This window comes from Cnephaeus nilssonii (assembly GCF_951640355.1).
Source record: "Cnephaeus nilssonii genome assembly, chromosome: 4".
NCBI lineage: Eukaryota > Metazoa > Chordata > Mammalia > Chiroptera > Vespertilionidae > Cnephaeus > Cnephaeus nilssonii.
The window spans coordinates 51,893,368-51,909,108 of record NC_137075.1 but is presented as its reverse complement, the minus strand read 5'-3'; the positions used below and the strand labels follow the sequence as shown (position 1 = coordinate 51,909,108).

The 15,741-nt window shown below is 44.5% G+C and overlaps 1 protein-coding gene across 1 annotated transcript in view; it reads right to left on the bottom strand.

Annotated features, from left to right (window-relative positions):
* The window catches only part of SLC27A2 (solute carrier family 27 member 2), a 40,979-nt gene that overhangs the window by 12,902 nt on the left and 12,336 nt on the right, over positions 1-15,741 (bottom strand). The window contains exons 3-5 of the mRNA XM_079769496.1: positions 15,156-15,314; positions 12,550-12,674; positions 2,256-2,450 (exon numbers count right to left, since the gene is read on the bottom strand). Coding sequence (XP_079625622.1) covers positions 2,256-2,450; positions 12,550-12,674; positions 15,156-15,314 — 479 coding nt within the window. The remainder of the gene's footprint in view (positions 1-2,255; positions 2,451-12,549; positions 12,675-15,155; positions 15,315-15,741) is intronic.

The window sequence follows — 15,741 nt, the reverse complement described above, 5'->3', positions numbered from 1 at the left end:
CTTTCTAAAATCAATAAAAACACATCATTGGGTGAGGATATGTTTAACTTAAAAAAATGGGTGAACATGGTTAAAAGATAGATATTTTCAGTTATAAAATAAATAAGTCCTGGGTATGTAATGTACAGTATGGTGACTATCTATCCTATATAATAAAAGGCTAATATGCAAATTGTCGCTTCAACCGGGAGTTTGACCAGAAGTTCAACCAGGGGGCGGGGCTGGCTGGCCAACCACTCATGGCCCCTCCCCCCAACCAGCCCAGCCTGATCAGCCCTGATCGGGTTGGGCCAGCCGAACCCCATCCATGCATGAATTTGTGCACTGGGCCTCTCTCTTTCTATATAAAAGCCTAAGTGACCATCTGACCATCTGACTGTCCAACTGGTAGCTATGATGTGCACTGACCACCAGGGGGCAGATGCTCAACGCAGGAGCTGCCAAGCTGCGGTGACTTGACAGCTGCGGTTCTTGGGTGACGCACCAGGAACAAGAGAGGAGGGAGCCTGATTCCGGGGTGTCACCTGAGAACCACCCTCTCTCTATCCAGGACCCCTCGAGGGATGTCAGAGAGCCAGTTCCAGGCTGAGGAACCCCACCTGACAGAGGGACCCTGATCAGTCCGCAGATGCCCTTTGAGCCACAGTGTTGCCCCAGGTGTGGCTAGCTGGGGAGGGACCATGGGAGGTTGGCTCCAGGGTGTGTCTGGCCCATCTTGCTCAGTACCGACCCACCGGTCACCTTCTAATTAATTTCCTTTCAATGTGCACGAATCCGTGCACCAGGGCACTAGTAGTTAATAATAGTGTGCTGCATATTTGAAAGTTTCTGAGAGAGTAGATCCTAAAAGTTCTTATGACAGATTGGGCCGGTGTGCTCAGTGGTTAGAGTCTGGCTTGCTCACCAAAGGCTCGTGGGTTTGACTCCCAGTCAAGGGCATATACCTGGGTTTCAGGTTTGCTCCCCACCCCTAGTGGAGGTGGCTCTCTCACATAGATGTTTCTCTCTCTCTCTCCCTCTACTTCATCCTCTCCTTCCACTCTGTTTGAAAAAGCAATGAAAATAATATCCTCAGGTGAGAATTAAAAAAAGTTCTTATCACAAGAAAAAAAATGGTAACTATGTGAGGTGATGGATGTTAACTAGACTTATTGTGGTGATCATTTTGCAATATATACAAATATTGAGTCATTATGTTGTACACCTGAAACTAATATAATGTTATATGTCAATTACATCTCAATTAATAAGAAATATCTTTTTAATGCAGTTACTAGAACACAAACCTTTTAAGATAATGCTTCTTAACTTTGGCTGCAGAGCTTTCAAAAAACACTGATGCCTGGGCCCCACCTCAAGACGTCTGCATCCAAAGCTTAGGGGCTGAGGCCCTGCCCCTCTATATGTAAAAAGTTCCCCAGATGGTAGTAACTCACAGCACAATGAAATGGAAATCTCTGGAGAATGCACTCACATATGAATAATTGGCTTTATGTTTCCACATACTTATGTTGGTTATGAATTCACCTTAGTGCACACATTCTCTGTCACCCATGTACATAACTCCTCCTTTCCCCCAACCACATTTCACCATTTCACAGAGTATGGTAAACTTATGGAACTGGTAACGTTCAGGTGTTTTATCATATCTACATTAATAAAAGAGTAAGATGCAAATTGACTGTACCTTCACAATGCCCACCAGCCAATCAGGAGTGAGTATGCAAATTAACCCAACAAAGACGGCAGGTTAATTTGCACATGCAGGTGCCGAGCAGCGGGGGTGGGGGGCAGGACGCAGGCGTTCTGCACCACCCCAGCCGCTCTGGGCCTCTGGGCACATGGGAAGGCGGAAAGGCAGAAAGGCGGCTCCAGGCCGGAGCGAAAAGGCGGCTCCAACCAGAGTGAAGGCGGTGCTGGCAGCCAGGGGAAGGAAGGCCCATTCTTGCACGAATCTTCATGCATCAGGCCTCTATTACACATATAAGTGACATAGGAAAACTTTACCTGAATTGCAGATGGCAAAGGCATAATGGGTTGTTATTCACAGAAATTAAGATTTTTAAATTACAGCACCTGATATTCCTGAGGTCCTTGTTACAGACACTGAACAAAACCTCTCTTGGTGATATAAACAGACTGTAGCTCTGATGCTTTATGAAATTCTGATAACAACATCATCATGACATAGCTTTTAAGAAATCTCTGTACTCTGAAAACTGGCTATATATACTCTCATTTTTCAATGTACTTACTCTCTGTAGGTAGTTTACTCTCCCAACAGCACCAATTTTTCTCGTGTAATTCGCAAAGCCGATATTGCCTTCAGTGGAAGCATAGAACTCATAAATGTGAATGTCCCCAAATCTCTTGATGAATTCTCTCCACACATCTCCTCGCAAGCCATTTCCCAAGGCTACTCTCACTTTGTGATCACGGTCGTTTGGTTTCTGTTGGAGGAGGGGGAGGAGACCAAATTGAAACATCTCTGGAGACTGCACTCACATATGAATAATTGGCTTTATGTTTCCACATACTTATGTTGGTTATGAATTCACCTTAGTGCACACATTCTCTGTCACCCATGCACATAACTTCTCCTTTCCCCAACACGCACAGTCTGGGCCAACAGGTAGTCCTCTGGTTTAATAACCAAAAGACTTGGATTTTCCCATTTTGATTTTTAAGAGGCAAGCTGAGACAATTTGACAGAACTCAGTGATGCCAACATTTAATCCATATCCAATCTGAAGCTAGAACAATGTATTGATGTTTTCTTGATGGGGCTGGTGAATCTCAGTGAATTGCCAGAAAGGAGGGGCTATGTGGCAAAGATCGGTCAGAGACTAGAACAATCTGAATCAATGATTTTCACTCAACAAGGAAGAAGAAAACTAGGAATGCAGTCCAAGGAAAAAGGTCATTTTCCACAGAGCCATTAAAGAGCAATAATATTAGAGCCTGAGGGGCCTGGAGAGAATAATCTTGATCATACCCTCATTTAACGGATAGACCAGCGGTCACAAGACCGAGACAATGAAACTGTCCCACAGGAACGGGAAGGGGAAGAGGAGGAGAAAGCTGGCTCCCAGTTGCCTCAGTGGCCTGGGAGGAATATGCTTTGCTATAAATAAAAGTCACAAAAGGAAAAGCTGTTTTGAATGTAAGAAGTAAAGGAGAGCTTGTGCCAGCAAGAAAGGAGGGGTTAAGACTGGGGTGCATTCCACTCGACCATATCATTTATGAGGCTCCTGCAAATATGTCTAAACCTATGGTTTTTAAAAGTATATTTTATATTAATAAGGCAATTGATGTCCTCAAGGAGATCACAATCTGTGGGAGAGGCAGGTAAATAATAAATATAGTTTTAACTTGTATATTTTGTTACTCTATGATTTCTACTTTAACGGAAAACCTAATAGAATAGGGTAAAAGTGCTAGGTAATGAGGACTCGCTTCAAACACCAAGTTTTAATTTCTTTAATCGAACAGCATTTTGCTTTGAAGAGCATATGCTCTCAGAGTATATATATCCTTCCCTGCTCTGTGGAATCACTGTGAAGTGATTTAGGAATAAGGGTTTCTCTTGGAAAGGAACTGTTTGAAGAGAGAGGCAGTTCTCTGCTAAAGGCGAGGGTATGGATAAGGCACATATACACCAAACCAAAGCAAACCTTGATTTGGTTTCCATGCGGGAGGAGCCAAGGGACCTGGGGTGCAGCATATATGCATTTAATTTTAAAGAAGCTTATTGGTCAAAACTCAGGTGGGGAAGCTCTTTCAGGGATCCTAACCAGAGAGGTGGACAGATGCTGGCCACTAGTAAAAACTGGGCCGCCTGAGCAACCTTACTGAGGAGGAAATGTAGAGAGAACTGTGCCAGGTACTGCAGATGATATAGAAGTATATTTGGCCTCAAAAGCATTTACAATCTAATGGTGAGTTACCTGAAAAGCCTTTGAACCTGCATGAACCCTAGGTCCGGAGGTCACTGAATCTATTCCTTTTTATAATGACTAAGTACCTGTTAAGTAGGGAGACCAAGGTTTGCCAAGGCATGTCTCGGCGTATGCTGTTGTCCTGATGTGCTTGTTACACTCCTTTCACTCTCAAGTGTCTCCACTGGGATAATGAATTCTGTGGCATCCTGTCTGTCCATAGTCACTGTTCTCAGTAAGAACTGTCAGCTTTTCAGAGACCATCCTCACCCCCCACCATTGCTATGCCTCACGGCCACTCCAGGAATAGAAGATCACAGATATTGGAAGAATACTTTCTTTTGCTTAAAAATAACCCCTTGACCTGGGGCTTACCTGCTCCCAGGCCCATGTGAGAAGCTCCAAAGTAGCAGTCTAGCATGTAAACTCAAGACCTTACTTATTCTGTATGCAGCCCACAATTACCATTTTAGTTCATTTCCTTGTCTACTGGGTGGTGAACATCTATCTCCCCCAATAGATTGTAAAAACCTTTGAGACCAAATAGCCTATCTAATAAAAGAGTAATATGCAAATTAACCATCACTTCATGATAAAGATGGCAGCACCCACAGCCAATAAGGAGGGAATATGCAAATTGATGCAACAAAGATGGTGGTGCCGTCTGGAGCCATGGAGCTGGCCGGGGCGGGCGGGAGGCTTGGCTTCCTTGGTCATCCCAGCTGGCTCCATGGCCGCCGCCCAGAAAAGCCATAGTGGTAGGGCCGAGGCAGAGGTGGTTAGGGGTGCTCAGGCCAGGAGGGGAGGGCAGTTGGGGGTGATCAGGCTGGCAGGGGAGGCAGTTGGGGGCGAGTAGGCTGGTGGGGGGCAGTTGGGGGTGATCAGGCCAGCAAGGGGGGGCAGTTGGGGGTGAGGAGGCTGGCAGGCAGAGTGGTTAGGGGCGATCAGGCAGGCAGGTAGGTGAGCAGTTAGGAGCCAGCAGTCCTGGATTGCGAGAGAGATGTCCACAGGGATCGGGCCTAAACTGGCAGCCAGACATCCCCCAAGGGGTCCCAGATTGGAGACGGTACAGGCTGGGCTGAGGGCCGCCCCCCGCACCCGCCCCCTTCCCCGTGCACTGGGCCATTAGTATTTCTATATTATCCTTTGCCCCAGCTGACCACCCCATTAGATTGTAAATGTCTTTGAGGTCAAATATATTTCTATATCATCCACAGTACCTGGACCTGTGCTTTACATATAATGTAATCCTGAAGGAAAAGAGGAAATAACTCCACCAGGAAACCCTCGACTTCCCTGTTCAACAGTCAGTAGCTGGGACACCAGCACAGGGCAGGGCGGTGGGTGCAGGAGGCTGCAGGTGCCCTGGGTGTGTGGCAGTGGGCCAGCCTCACAGGTGCAGCTGTCACCTGCGGTAGCAGGTAGCTGGGGCATAATCACAATACCATGGGCTCAGTTTTCATCATAATCTGAGGGATTTTATTACGTCAACAGAAGGGATTAAGGCTCTAGGCTGGAAATGTTTGTGGACACAAACCTCGGATCCTGGAGCCTTCTGAGATGGCTGGTTCTCATCTAAGAGTGAGATGGCTGAGCGTACTGGCTGCGACTCTAGTTTTCCTTTCCCAGAGGAGACATGGTGTTTTCACATCACCAAAGCCACTCCTCAAAAGAACTAGCTGTATGCGAAGTCAAGGGTCACCTGGCTCAGTTTTCTTTAAAAGAATCAAACTTTCTACTCCACATTAGAGGTGAGCTGCAACGTGCAAACACACCTGGGTGCTTAAATCCTCACGGGATTTAATGACCGATGGAGGGTGAGAGGTCAGTGTAGCCAGAGAGGAATGTAGGGCACCAGGTAATTAGAGTAGCAGAAAACTTTCATTGAGGACTTTACTGTGTGTTAGGCATTTACCTAGGTTTCTAAAGAACCCTATCAAAATGTGAGTGGTAACAAAGCATTTGCTTCAAATAACAATTGAGGAAATTAAACTGAGAGGATTAAAAGAATTTGCTGAAATCAAACTGGTTGCAACATAGTTTCTCCAAGATTCAAATTCCAATCTATGTGACTTCAGAGAGTGCTTTTTTCTTTAATTAAAAAAAGAAAAAAAGTGTGACAGACATAGTTTAAGAATTGAATAGAACTGAAAGGCTTTTAGATGAAGGAAGCTGTTAATTCACTTCTCTGTTCTCATCCTTTGTCCCAGCTTACCACCCTTTTAACTTATAGCTGTTTCTTTTCCTCCTATTTCTAAACTGGAGGCCTGGTGCATGAAATTCGTTGGGGGGGGGGAGGGGGTCCCTCAGCCCGGCCTGCATCCTCTCCAATCCGGAACCCCTCGGGGGATGTCCGACTGCCAGTTTAGGCCCGATCCCGTAAATTGGCAGTTGGACATCCCTCTCAAAATCCAGGACCACTGGCTCCTAATCACTCACCTGCCTGCCTGCCTGATCACCCTTAACCACTCTGCCTGCCTGACTGCCCCTCACCGCCTCTGCCTGCCTGCCTGATCGCCCCTAACCACCTGCCTGCCTGATCATCCCTAGCTGCTCTCCCCTGCTGGCATGATCGTCCCTAACCACTCTCCCCTGCCGGCCTGATTGCCCCTAACTGCCTCTGCCTTGCCCCTGCCACCATGGCTTTGTCTGAAAGGACGTCCGGTCCATCTGGTCTAATCCTATCTAACAAAAGAGTAATATGCAAATTGACTGTCACTCCAAGACACAAGATGGCTGCCCCCATGTGGACACAAGATGGCCACCACAAGATGGCCTGCAGGGGAGAGCAGTTGTGGGCAGTTAGGGGTGACCAGGCCAGCAGAGGAGGGCAGTTGGGGGAGACCAGGCCAGCAGGGGAGGGCAGTTGGGGGGGACCAGGCCTGCATGGGAGGGCAGTTAGGGGTGACCAGGCCTGCAGGGGAGCAGTTAGGCATCAATCAGGCTGGCAGGGAAGTGGTTAGGGGGTGATCAGGCTGGCAGGCAGAAGGGGTTAGGGGCAATTAGGAAGGCAGGCAGGCAAGCAGTTGGGAGCCAGCAGTCCTGGATTGTGAGAGGGATGTTCAACTGCCCATTTAGGCCCGATCCTACTTGGATCGGGCCTAAATGAGTAGTCGGACATCCCTTGAGGGGTCCCAGATTGGAGAGGGTGCAGGCTGGGCTGAGGGACACCCCCCCACTCCCTTCCCCCTCCCCTCCCCGCATGAATTTCATGCACTGGGCCTCTAGTATATATATACATATATATTTTAAAAAGCTGTTTCAGTAGCTTTATGTGGTAGGGAGAGGCTGTTGTCAGGTGGGCTGCACTATCTGGTGATGGGGCAGTGAACAAAGTCTAATTTCTTTTCTGGGAAAGTTGAGTTCTCCCTAAGAATTACCCTCCTCTATTCTCTTGTCTCTAAGCATAAACTGGCTACTGGAGTTCTAAAAGCTGTACTGGGGAAAGGGAGCTGGGGTTTTCCCTGGTCAGTAAGTAGATATTTACTCAATCTCTATTTTCAGTGCCTCACCCCTTCCCTGATTGCTCTTGGGATCCTTGAGTTCAAAGCCTCTCTAGGTCTTCTCCAGCGAATAAACCTCCTGTCTCTCTCTAGGGTGGGAGCGGAGGCAGCAGGTCTAGCTGTTTCCCACACAGACTTTCACTTTAAAAAATCCTCTTGTTTCCAAGCCTGACACCTCATCCCATTTTCAGTTGTGTTTGGTGTCTTCAATTTCTTTCTTGTTGGCACCTGCCTCTGTTTCACCTCCCTCAGTCCTGTGATGTCAGTGACCTTCCTCTCTCCGCTCTGTACTACGTAGTTCCCTGTTGCTATGTCTCTTAGTTTCTAAGACAATGTGCATCTTTTTCTTGTCCTCCTGGGTTCTGGGAGACTTCCAAGAGGTGAAAGGGCAGAAGGTATTCACCGTCTTCAAAAAAAAAATCCCTGGGTCCATGTTCTTACCAGTGAATATGCTAGACTTCAGCCTGGCTCCCCAGGAGAGGAGAAAGCACCGACTGACAGGAATAAAAGGGCGAGGCTCAACGTCTCTGCTTTACAGAGAGGCCTCTCTCCCTCCAGGGGAGAGATCTTCCAACTGCGGCCACGGGACTGTCTAAAACACACTCTCCCACATCACTCTTCCATGAAAGGCCCGTTAGGATGCTTTGCCACATTCACAATTAGTTCTCAGTAAAGTAAAGCCCTTCTCATCTGGCCCAGTCAACCAGTCTCACCTTCTGCCACACTGCTCGCAGTTCCCAATATGCCAGGCCCTTCATCCCACCGCTCTGCAGCTCTGCACGTGTGTTCCAGCTAACCAGAAGCCCTTCCTTCTCTGGGTGGCTGGGAAACTCCTCTGCACTCTTCAAAATGCACCTTCTGTGGCACCTTCCCTGATTCTGCTCTTTCCCTCCTTCCTCTTGCCTGTCCCTGTCCTGGCCCCCACAGGTCAAATTGGTCACTCTTCACTCGCGCTGTTACATACCTCTCTATTCTGTTTTCTACCAGAATGGAGGTGATACAGAGATAGACATTTGGGGCTGGCAAAGGACCACAGAGGTTACCTAGTTTTGGAAGGATGGCAGATAACACTAGGATATAAGCTGAGTTTATTAAGCTATTTCAGAGTTCTGGTCTACCTTATTTCCCCTTCCTAATATCATGCCTGCTATGTGTGCCCCCCTAGAACTCTTTTCTGGTTCCCTTTTCCTCCTCCTACCCGGGTCACACTCTTAGTAGGCAGGACAAAGCCTTGTTTCGACCCCTTCCTATAGCTTCAGTCCCTAATTGGAGTAGAGAAACATTCAGCTTTAGAGGTATCTTGTTCCAATAAATAATGGGGACACTGAATGATGCTGTCTTCTTAGGCAATGACACAAACTTAATGGGAACTGACAACTACACATGGCAGGAAATGAACCAAACTAGCCTTTCATTGTAAAGAGGTGCTCAGAATGCTAAGCCCCAAATATAACAATGGGAGACGGGTAAATAGATAAGACTCTTCAACAATAATACTGTAAAAAAACCTCTTAAGTCAATAGTGTTGCTATCCAACCCCCCCCCCCCCCCCAACATTAGATAAGAGTGATTGACTAATTTGAGTATCTTCTCTTATTTCTTCCTTTGTGTGATGTGGCAGAATTTTCTTTGATTCATTCAATGAGTATGTATAGAGCACCTACTATGAGCTATACATTCTTCAGCACTGAAAACAATGAGAATAATGGTTACCATTTGTTGGTTATAGTGTCAGGTACTTTGCTACATGCTTAACATACATCATTTTGCCTTCACAGCCCCTTGTGAGGTAGGTACTATTGTTTCCCCTGTTGGCTGATGGGGAACAGATTTAAAGGTTAACTATCCTGATCAAACAGCAGAGTCAGGAGTCAGGCCTGCTGACACCAGAGTTCTTGCTCTTGAGCACTACATTAAGTCCCTTGCTCCAAATCTGAACTCCTCCCCTAAGGGTGGCTAGGAGCAAACCTCCCTACTCCTCTGTTCTACCAAAGGAGCTACTAAATGTGGTTAAAAAGAGAGAGGAGAAGCATTACCCTAGAATACCCCAAATTCTCCTGAGGAGCCATGCCATGTCTGAGAAAGGATGTCATTGGGCCCATGTGCTCAGCTAAAGCAGAAGTTGTCACCCTGATATCCACTGCTAGGGGCTGGTGGTTAGCCCTTCCAGGGACAGCCTATTTAGGCAGCTCTAAGGATGAGAAAGATCCTGATTACATTGATCTACAGCCTTCCACCATTAGTTCTATTTTTGTTTGGGAAGTTCATTTAATACAGTCGTCCTTTAAACTCCCTTTAAATCCATCTGGGCTTCCCATCATGACCTGTTTTCTTCTTAAATTGTAGTAAAATACACATAACAAAATTTACTACCTTAGCCATTTTTAAGTATACAGTTTGATGGTATTAAATATATCCATAATGTTGTGCAACCATCACTAGCATCCATCTCCATAACTCTTTTCATCTTGTAAAACTAAACTCTGTACCCATTGAACAATAGCTTCCCATTACTTCCCTCCCCCAACCCTTGGCAACCACCATTCTACTTTTCTGTCTCCATGATTTTGGCTACTCTACGTACCTCATATAAGTAGAATCATACCATATTTGTCTTTTCACGACTGGCTATTTCACTTAACATAATGTCCTCAAGGTTCACCCATATTGTAGTATATTTCAGAATCTCCTTCCTTTTTAAGGCTGAGTAATATTCCATTGTATGTATGTACAATACCACATTTTGCTTATCCATCCATCTGTGAACTGACACTTGCATTGCTTCTATGTTTTAGGTATTATGAATAATACTGCTGTGAACATGGTGTATAATACAACTACTTTTTAAAAGCAAGTTCATAAGCATAAGTTACCACTTTTTCCTTCCGGGCAAATTTATATGTCAAGAGATTTTCAGAATCTGTGTAGCTTCCTGTGCCTCAGCTTTTTGCTTATCCATCCATCCATCCATGGACACTTGGGTTGCTTCCATATTTTAGCTATTATGAACAATGCTGTTATGAACATGATGTACAAATAGCTCTTTGAGACCTTGCTTTAAGTTCTTCTGGATATGTACTCAGAAGAGCAATTGCTGGATCATATGGTAATTTTATTTTTAGAGGAACTGCCATATTGTTTTCCACACTAACTGTACCATTTTACATTCCCACCAACAGTAGACAGGGTTCCAATTCCTCCACATCCTTGCCAACACTTGTTCTTTTCTGTTTTTTATTTTTGGTAGTAGCCATCAAATGGGTGTGCAGTGGTATATTATTAGAGTGTGTGTGAACCTGAAAGAGCTACACACAAACATTTCTTTTCCTCAAGTCCAAAGGCAGGTCCCGATAGAACTAATAGAAATAACATGCTCTCCCTCAGGAGGCTTCTATTTGACAAGGAGGTAACTTTAGGCAAAGAGGAAAAGCCGAACAGAAGGGCCCCACATGGGTTTCTGGGTTTTAAAAGAGAGTCATGCAACCTTGAAGACCAGATGGAAAACTAATGGGAAAAAAAATTCAATAATGACATCAACAGAAATTGTTGTAGAAAAAGTCCTAACCCAGCTTACCGCTAATTATGACCCTCATGAATCCTTTGAATTTGCCCCCCACCCAAATCAGAATAATAAGTGCGAAGCCCTAACATTTTTGGGGAACATATTACCTCCTTTAACTTAATTATATATCTTTCCTTGGTAAGAACTTAGATGTTCATTCGGCAAAATTTGTTGCTGCCTAGGATGTGCCAGATACAGATCTTGGTACTAGGGATCTGGCAGCCAACAAAGCCCCCGGTGCATGGAGATTTCATTTAACTGGGGGAGACAGACAACAGTCATGTAGACCTGGACTATGTCAGATGTGACAGTGCTGCGAAAAGCAGTAACCCATGAGATGAACAGTAAGAGGCAGGTGATAACTTCGTTGTTAGTGGGAGGGGCCTCTGATGAGGTGACATGTGATTCAAAACTGCATGAGAGAACTGGGGCTAGAGCTTCTTATACCTAAACTTCTTATACACAAACTTCTTATACACAGCAGCTGTTAAATAAGTTGAACATAACCAATGTTTATAAATAGCAATTTATCAACTTAGTGATCCTTCTAATTTGTTTTCCTATGATGAGTGAAACGATTAAAGGAAGTAGAATCTGGTGAATTTACTGCATTGCCTAGTCTAGTATTTCTCAACTGAGGATGATTTTGCCTGCCAGGGGACATCTGGAGTGTTTCAAAACATTTTGATGATCACGATCTAGGGGAAGAGTGGACGGGTACTACTGGCATGTCCTGGGTAAAAGCCAAAGATATTACTAAGTATCCTTCAGTGCATTCAATGAGTCCATACAGCAAAGGGTGGAGGGACCTACAATGTCATCAGTGCCACTGTTGAGAAGCCCTGATGTGGTCACCAGGCAGGCTGGTGAGAGCTGAGGGACTGGGCAGGAGGTGCCCTTCCAAATATTCCATCAAGGTATCTGGACATGCGTAAACAGGATAGATCCGGGGCCCTTGGAGTTACCCTGGGGCATCTGTTCCAAACCATCAGACTTAGTTTCAAAGCCACATGGGGGATTTATTCATTAAAGTAACATAAACTAAGTTTCCTGAATGCCTTTGGTATAAGAGAAGGCCAGGAGACAAGATGTGGTCCCAGCCATCAAAACTTTTATTCCCCAGGGAGAACGGGAGACATGAAGACAAACACCTGCAATGTGACAAGGACCACAATGGGGTAGATATCAAATGATGTACGGTAGAGAGTAATGACTCTTGTTGGAGTGACCCAAGTAGGTTTGACATATAAACAGTCATTTGAGCTGAGCTTTGAAAGTGAGTGGGCTTTAAGTAGGCAGAGAGTGGAAAAGAGGGTAAGATGTGAAAACAGGAACAAAGGTAGGGCGTAATAATATTAAAAGCAACTGTCATCTAGCAAATCTCTTCTAGGCAATGGGGTGGTGCCAAGCACTTGGCTGTGACAAACTATTAAAGTCTAAAAATAAAAACTGATACATACAAACCAGCGAAAGCCTAGCATGACCCAAACTGACTTGAATTCCCATCTTATCCATTTCAAAAAGATAATAAAACATGGGGAGTTACCTGGGGTGAGTTGCATAAATACCGAAGCAGTTCACCGATATATTGAATGACAGTGACATTATATTTTCTGCAATCATCCCAAAACTGGCTGGCTGAAAATCTGTTCCGCAAAACTAGGGTGGCACCTACAGAGAAGAAATAGAAAGGGTTAGTAAGAAAAGTGCCACAAGTATTACACTCATAAATGTGCTGAGTACCAAGTATATTCAACGCATAAAAACCCAAATGAGACCTGGTTTTGTCCTGTAGGAGCTTCCAATCTAGTCAGAAGAAGACATAAAAAAGTCAGTGTGCAATAAATAAAAGGTTCAAGCAAGGCCCGAAGGGAATGTGAGTGTGTGTGTGTGTGTGTGTGTGTGTGTGTGTGTGTGTGTGTGTATGCATTAATTCTGCTTGGGCAAGGGCTGAGAAAGGCAATTTTTGGAAGAGGTAGGATTTGAATTAGCTCTTGAGAAATGAATATGGATAAAGATGAGAGAATTCCAGGCAGAGTAAAAAGCATGAACATAAAGGCAGGATAATTCAGAAGGCATTGGAGGATGGCCAACACTCAGTTGGTGTGTAAGTGGGGTGGTAAAGGGTGGGTGGCTCATGAAAGATGAACCTGGAGAAGCAACAAGGGGTACAATCATGGAGAGCCTGGAAGTGCCAGGTGGAGGAACCAGACTTCATTTTGTGGGCACTGGAGAGGCAGGTTCTTGAGCAAGCAGGAGAATGCTTGTTGGGGGAGTAGACAAAATTGTTCCCCAAGATGTCCATATCCTAATCCCTAGAACCTGTGAATATGCTAGCTTACATGGCAAAAGGGTCTGTTTAAATGTACTTAAATTAAGAATTTTGAGGTGGGAAGATTATCCTGGATTATCTGGGTGGGCCCGATATAATCACAAGGGTCCTTATAAGAGAAAGGCAGGAAGGTCAAGGGCCAAAGGAGATGGGATGATGGAAACGAAAGGCTGGAGTGATATGCTTTGAAGGTGAAAGAAGGGGCCATGAGCCAACGAAAGCAGGCAGCCTTTAGAAGCTAGAAAAGGCCAGGAAACAGATTCTGCCCTAGAGCTTTCAGAAGAAATGCAGCTCTGCTGATACCTTGATTTTAGGACTTCTGACATTCAAAACAGTAAAAGAACAAATCTGTGTTCTCTTAAACTACTAAGTTTGTGATTTGCTATAGTAGCAATAGGAGACTATCACAAAGGGTAAAATAATATATCTATTATATTCAACCTAATGAGAGGCATGAAATGTCGCAAAGTGAAATAAACTCACCAATATTTATGTTATTAGTTTATTTTTACTCCTATATATACAAAAATCCAATGTTTTCAAAGATGAGACATTTTAGAAAATACTACTTATTCCTTCTTTTGCATGTATGTTTGCTGCTCCAGGAAATGTGTAAGTGATTGAATTGTCTCTTTGGGAGCCTCAGATCCACCCTGTTCTTGCAGGGCTCAGCAGTATGACCAGGGCCACTCATTTCTTGCTGTCCAAATTTCTTGCTGATTGGGGCTAAGTGTTTTATAGCAGCTCACTAAGTTGGTGAGGGAAAGGAGCAGAGTCTTGGGCAATTGTATATGTATATGTGTATATATAGGGTGTTCCCCCCAATGTATACACACATTTTGAATAATTATAAAGGCAGTGTTTATTAAAATACATTTCATTTTCAGAATTGAGCTATGAGCTGTTAAAGTGTGTATACATTTGGCGGGGGGGGGGGGGGATACCCTGTATACACATATATAACTATTTATAATAAAATAACATGGCGAGAAAAATTTAAGTTTTTTAGCTTAGAGCATTAGAGATGGTTTCCTGGAAGAGGTGGATACAAGACAGGGTTAATGTAAGAAAGATTGGCATCAATCCTACTGAAAGAAGAAAGGGTGGCAACTCTGTTTTGAATGGTGAAGTTTGAGAAGGAAAGAGAAGATGTGACAAGCCAGGTATTCTGACCAGAGCTAAGGAGTTGGAGGAGTAGGGAAGAATAAAGTAGAATGGGAACAACTGAAGGAAAAGTTTAAATGAGATGCTGATAGAGACCAACATGCAGATTTCCAAAAATGGAAATGATGGCAGAGAATTATGTATGGAATATAAGAATCAAGTGTTTGCCTTGGCTGCTGTGGCTCAGTTGGTCAGGTGTCATTCCATTCATGGAAAGGTTGCTGGTTCAATTCCTAGTCAAGGCACATGCTTGTGTTTTAGGCTCAATCCCTTGTAAGAGGCGTGCAGGAGGCAGCTGAATGATCATTCTTGCATTGATATTTGATATCTCTCTCTCTCTCTCTCTCTCTCTCTCTCTCTCTCTCTCTCTCCTCTCTCTCTCTCTAAAAAAAAAGTAAAATAAAAAGAATCAAGTGTTTTGACCAGGGTAAAGGCATCAATGACATACTGAACTATTATAGCATTATACTATTAGATAAGCAGGCATGAAAAAAAAAAAGAATTTAAATACCTGCTTGCCATGTGTGAGTCAAATAGCTTTGTTATTAACACCTTCCTGCCACACAGGAGAGTAGCCAAATTTTGAATTACTTTTTCTTATGAGTAGGTGTGAATGTATACTGACCTCCATTGCCTTGTTGAGAGAAAAAGCTTACCAGCCACAATGCATCCATTTAAGCCAATCATAAGCGCAGCGCTGTGGTACAAGGGCAGAGTGGTATAGATGATATCATCTTTCTTAACCCTGCTTATACGACTGAGGCCGGTTCCATACCATAAGCGATGATGATTGATCACTGCAGCTTTTGGGAGACCTTTGTAAAGATACAAGAGTAGGTCTGAGTGAACCAAGACCAGCCATTCACAGACACGTGGTCTGGGAGAGAGATCTGGCTTAAGATTCATCGTCGGGCAATTAGAGAATTGCAGATTGAAGGGCCATAATCAGTTAGACCAGGAGTCGGAAAATTTTTCCGTGACCAGGGGTCCTCAAACTTTTTAAACAGGGGGCCAGTTCGCTGTCCCTCAGACCATTGGAGGGCCGGACTATAGTTTAAAAAAAACTATGAACAAATTCCTATGCACACTGCACATATCTTATTTTGAAGTAAAAAAACAAAACAGCAAAAACACCCGCACGTGGCCCGCGGGCCGTAGTTTGAGGACGCCTGGACTAGATAGTAAATGTTTTAGGCTTTGCACAGTCATACAGTCTCTGTTGAAATTACTCAACTCTGTTCC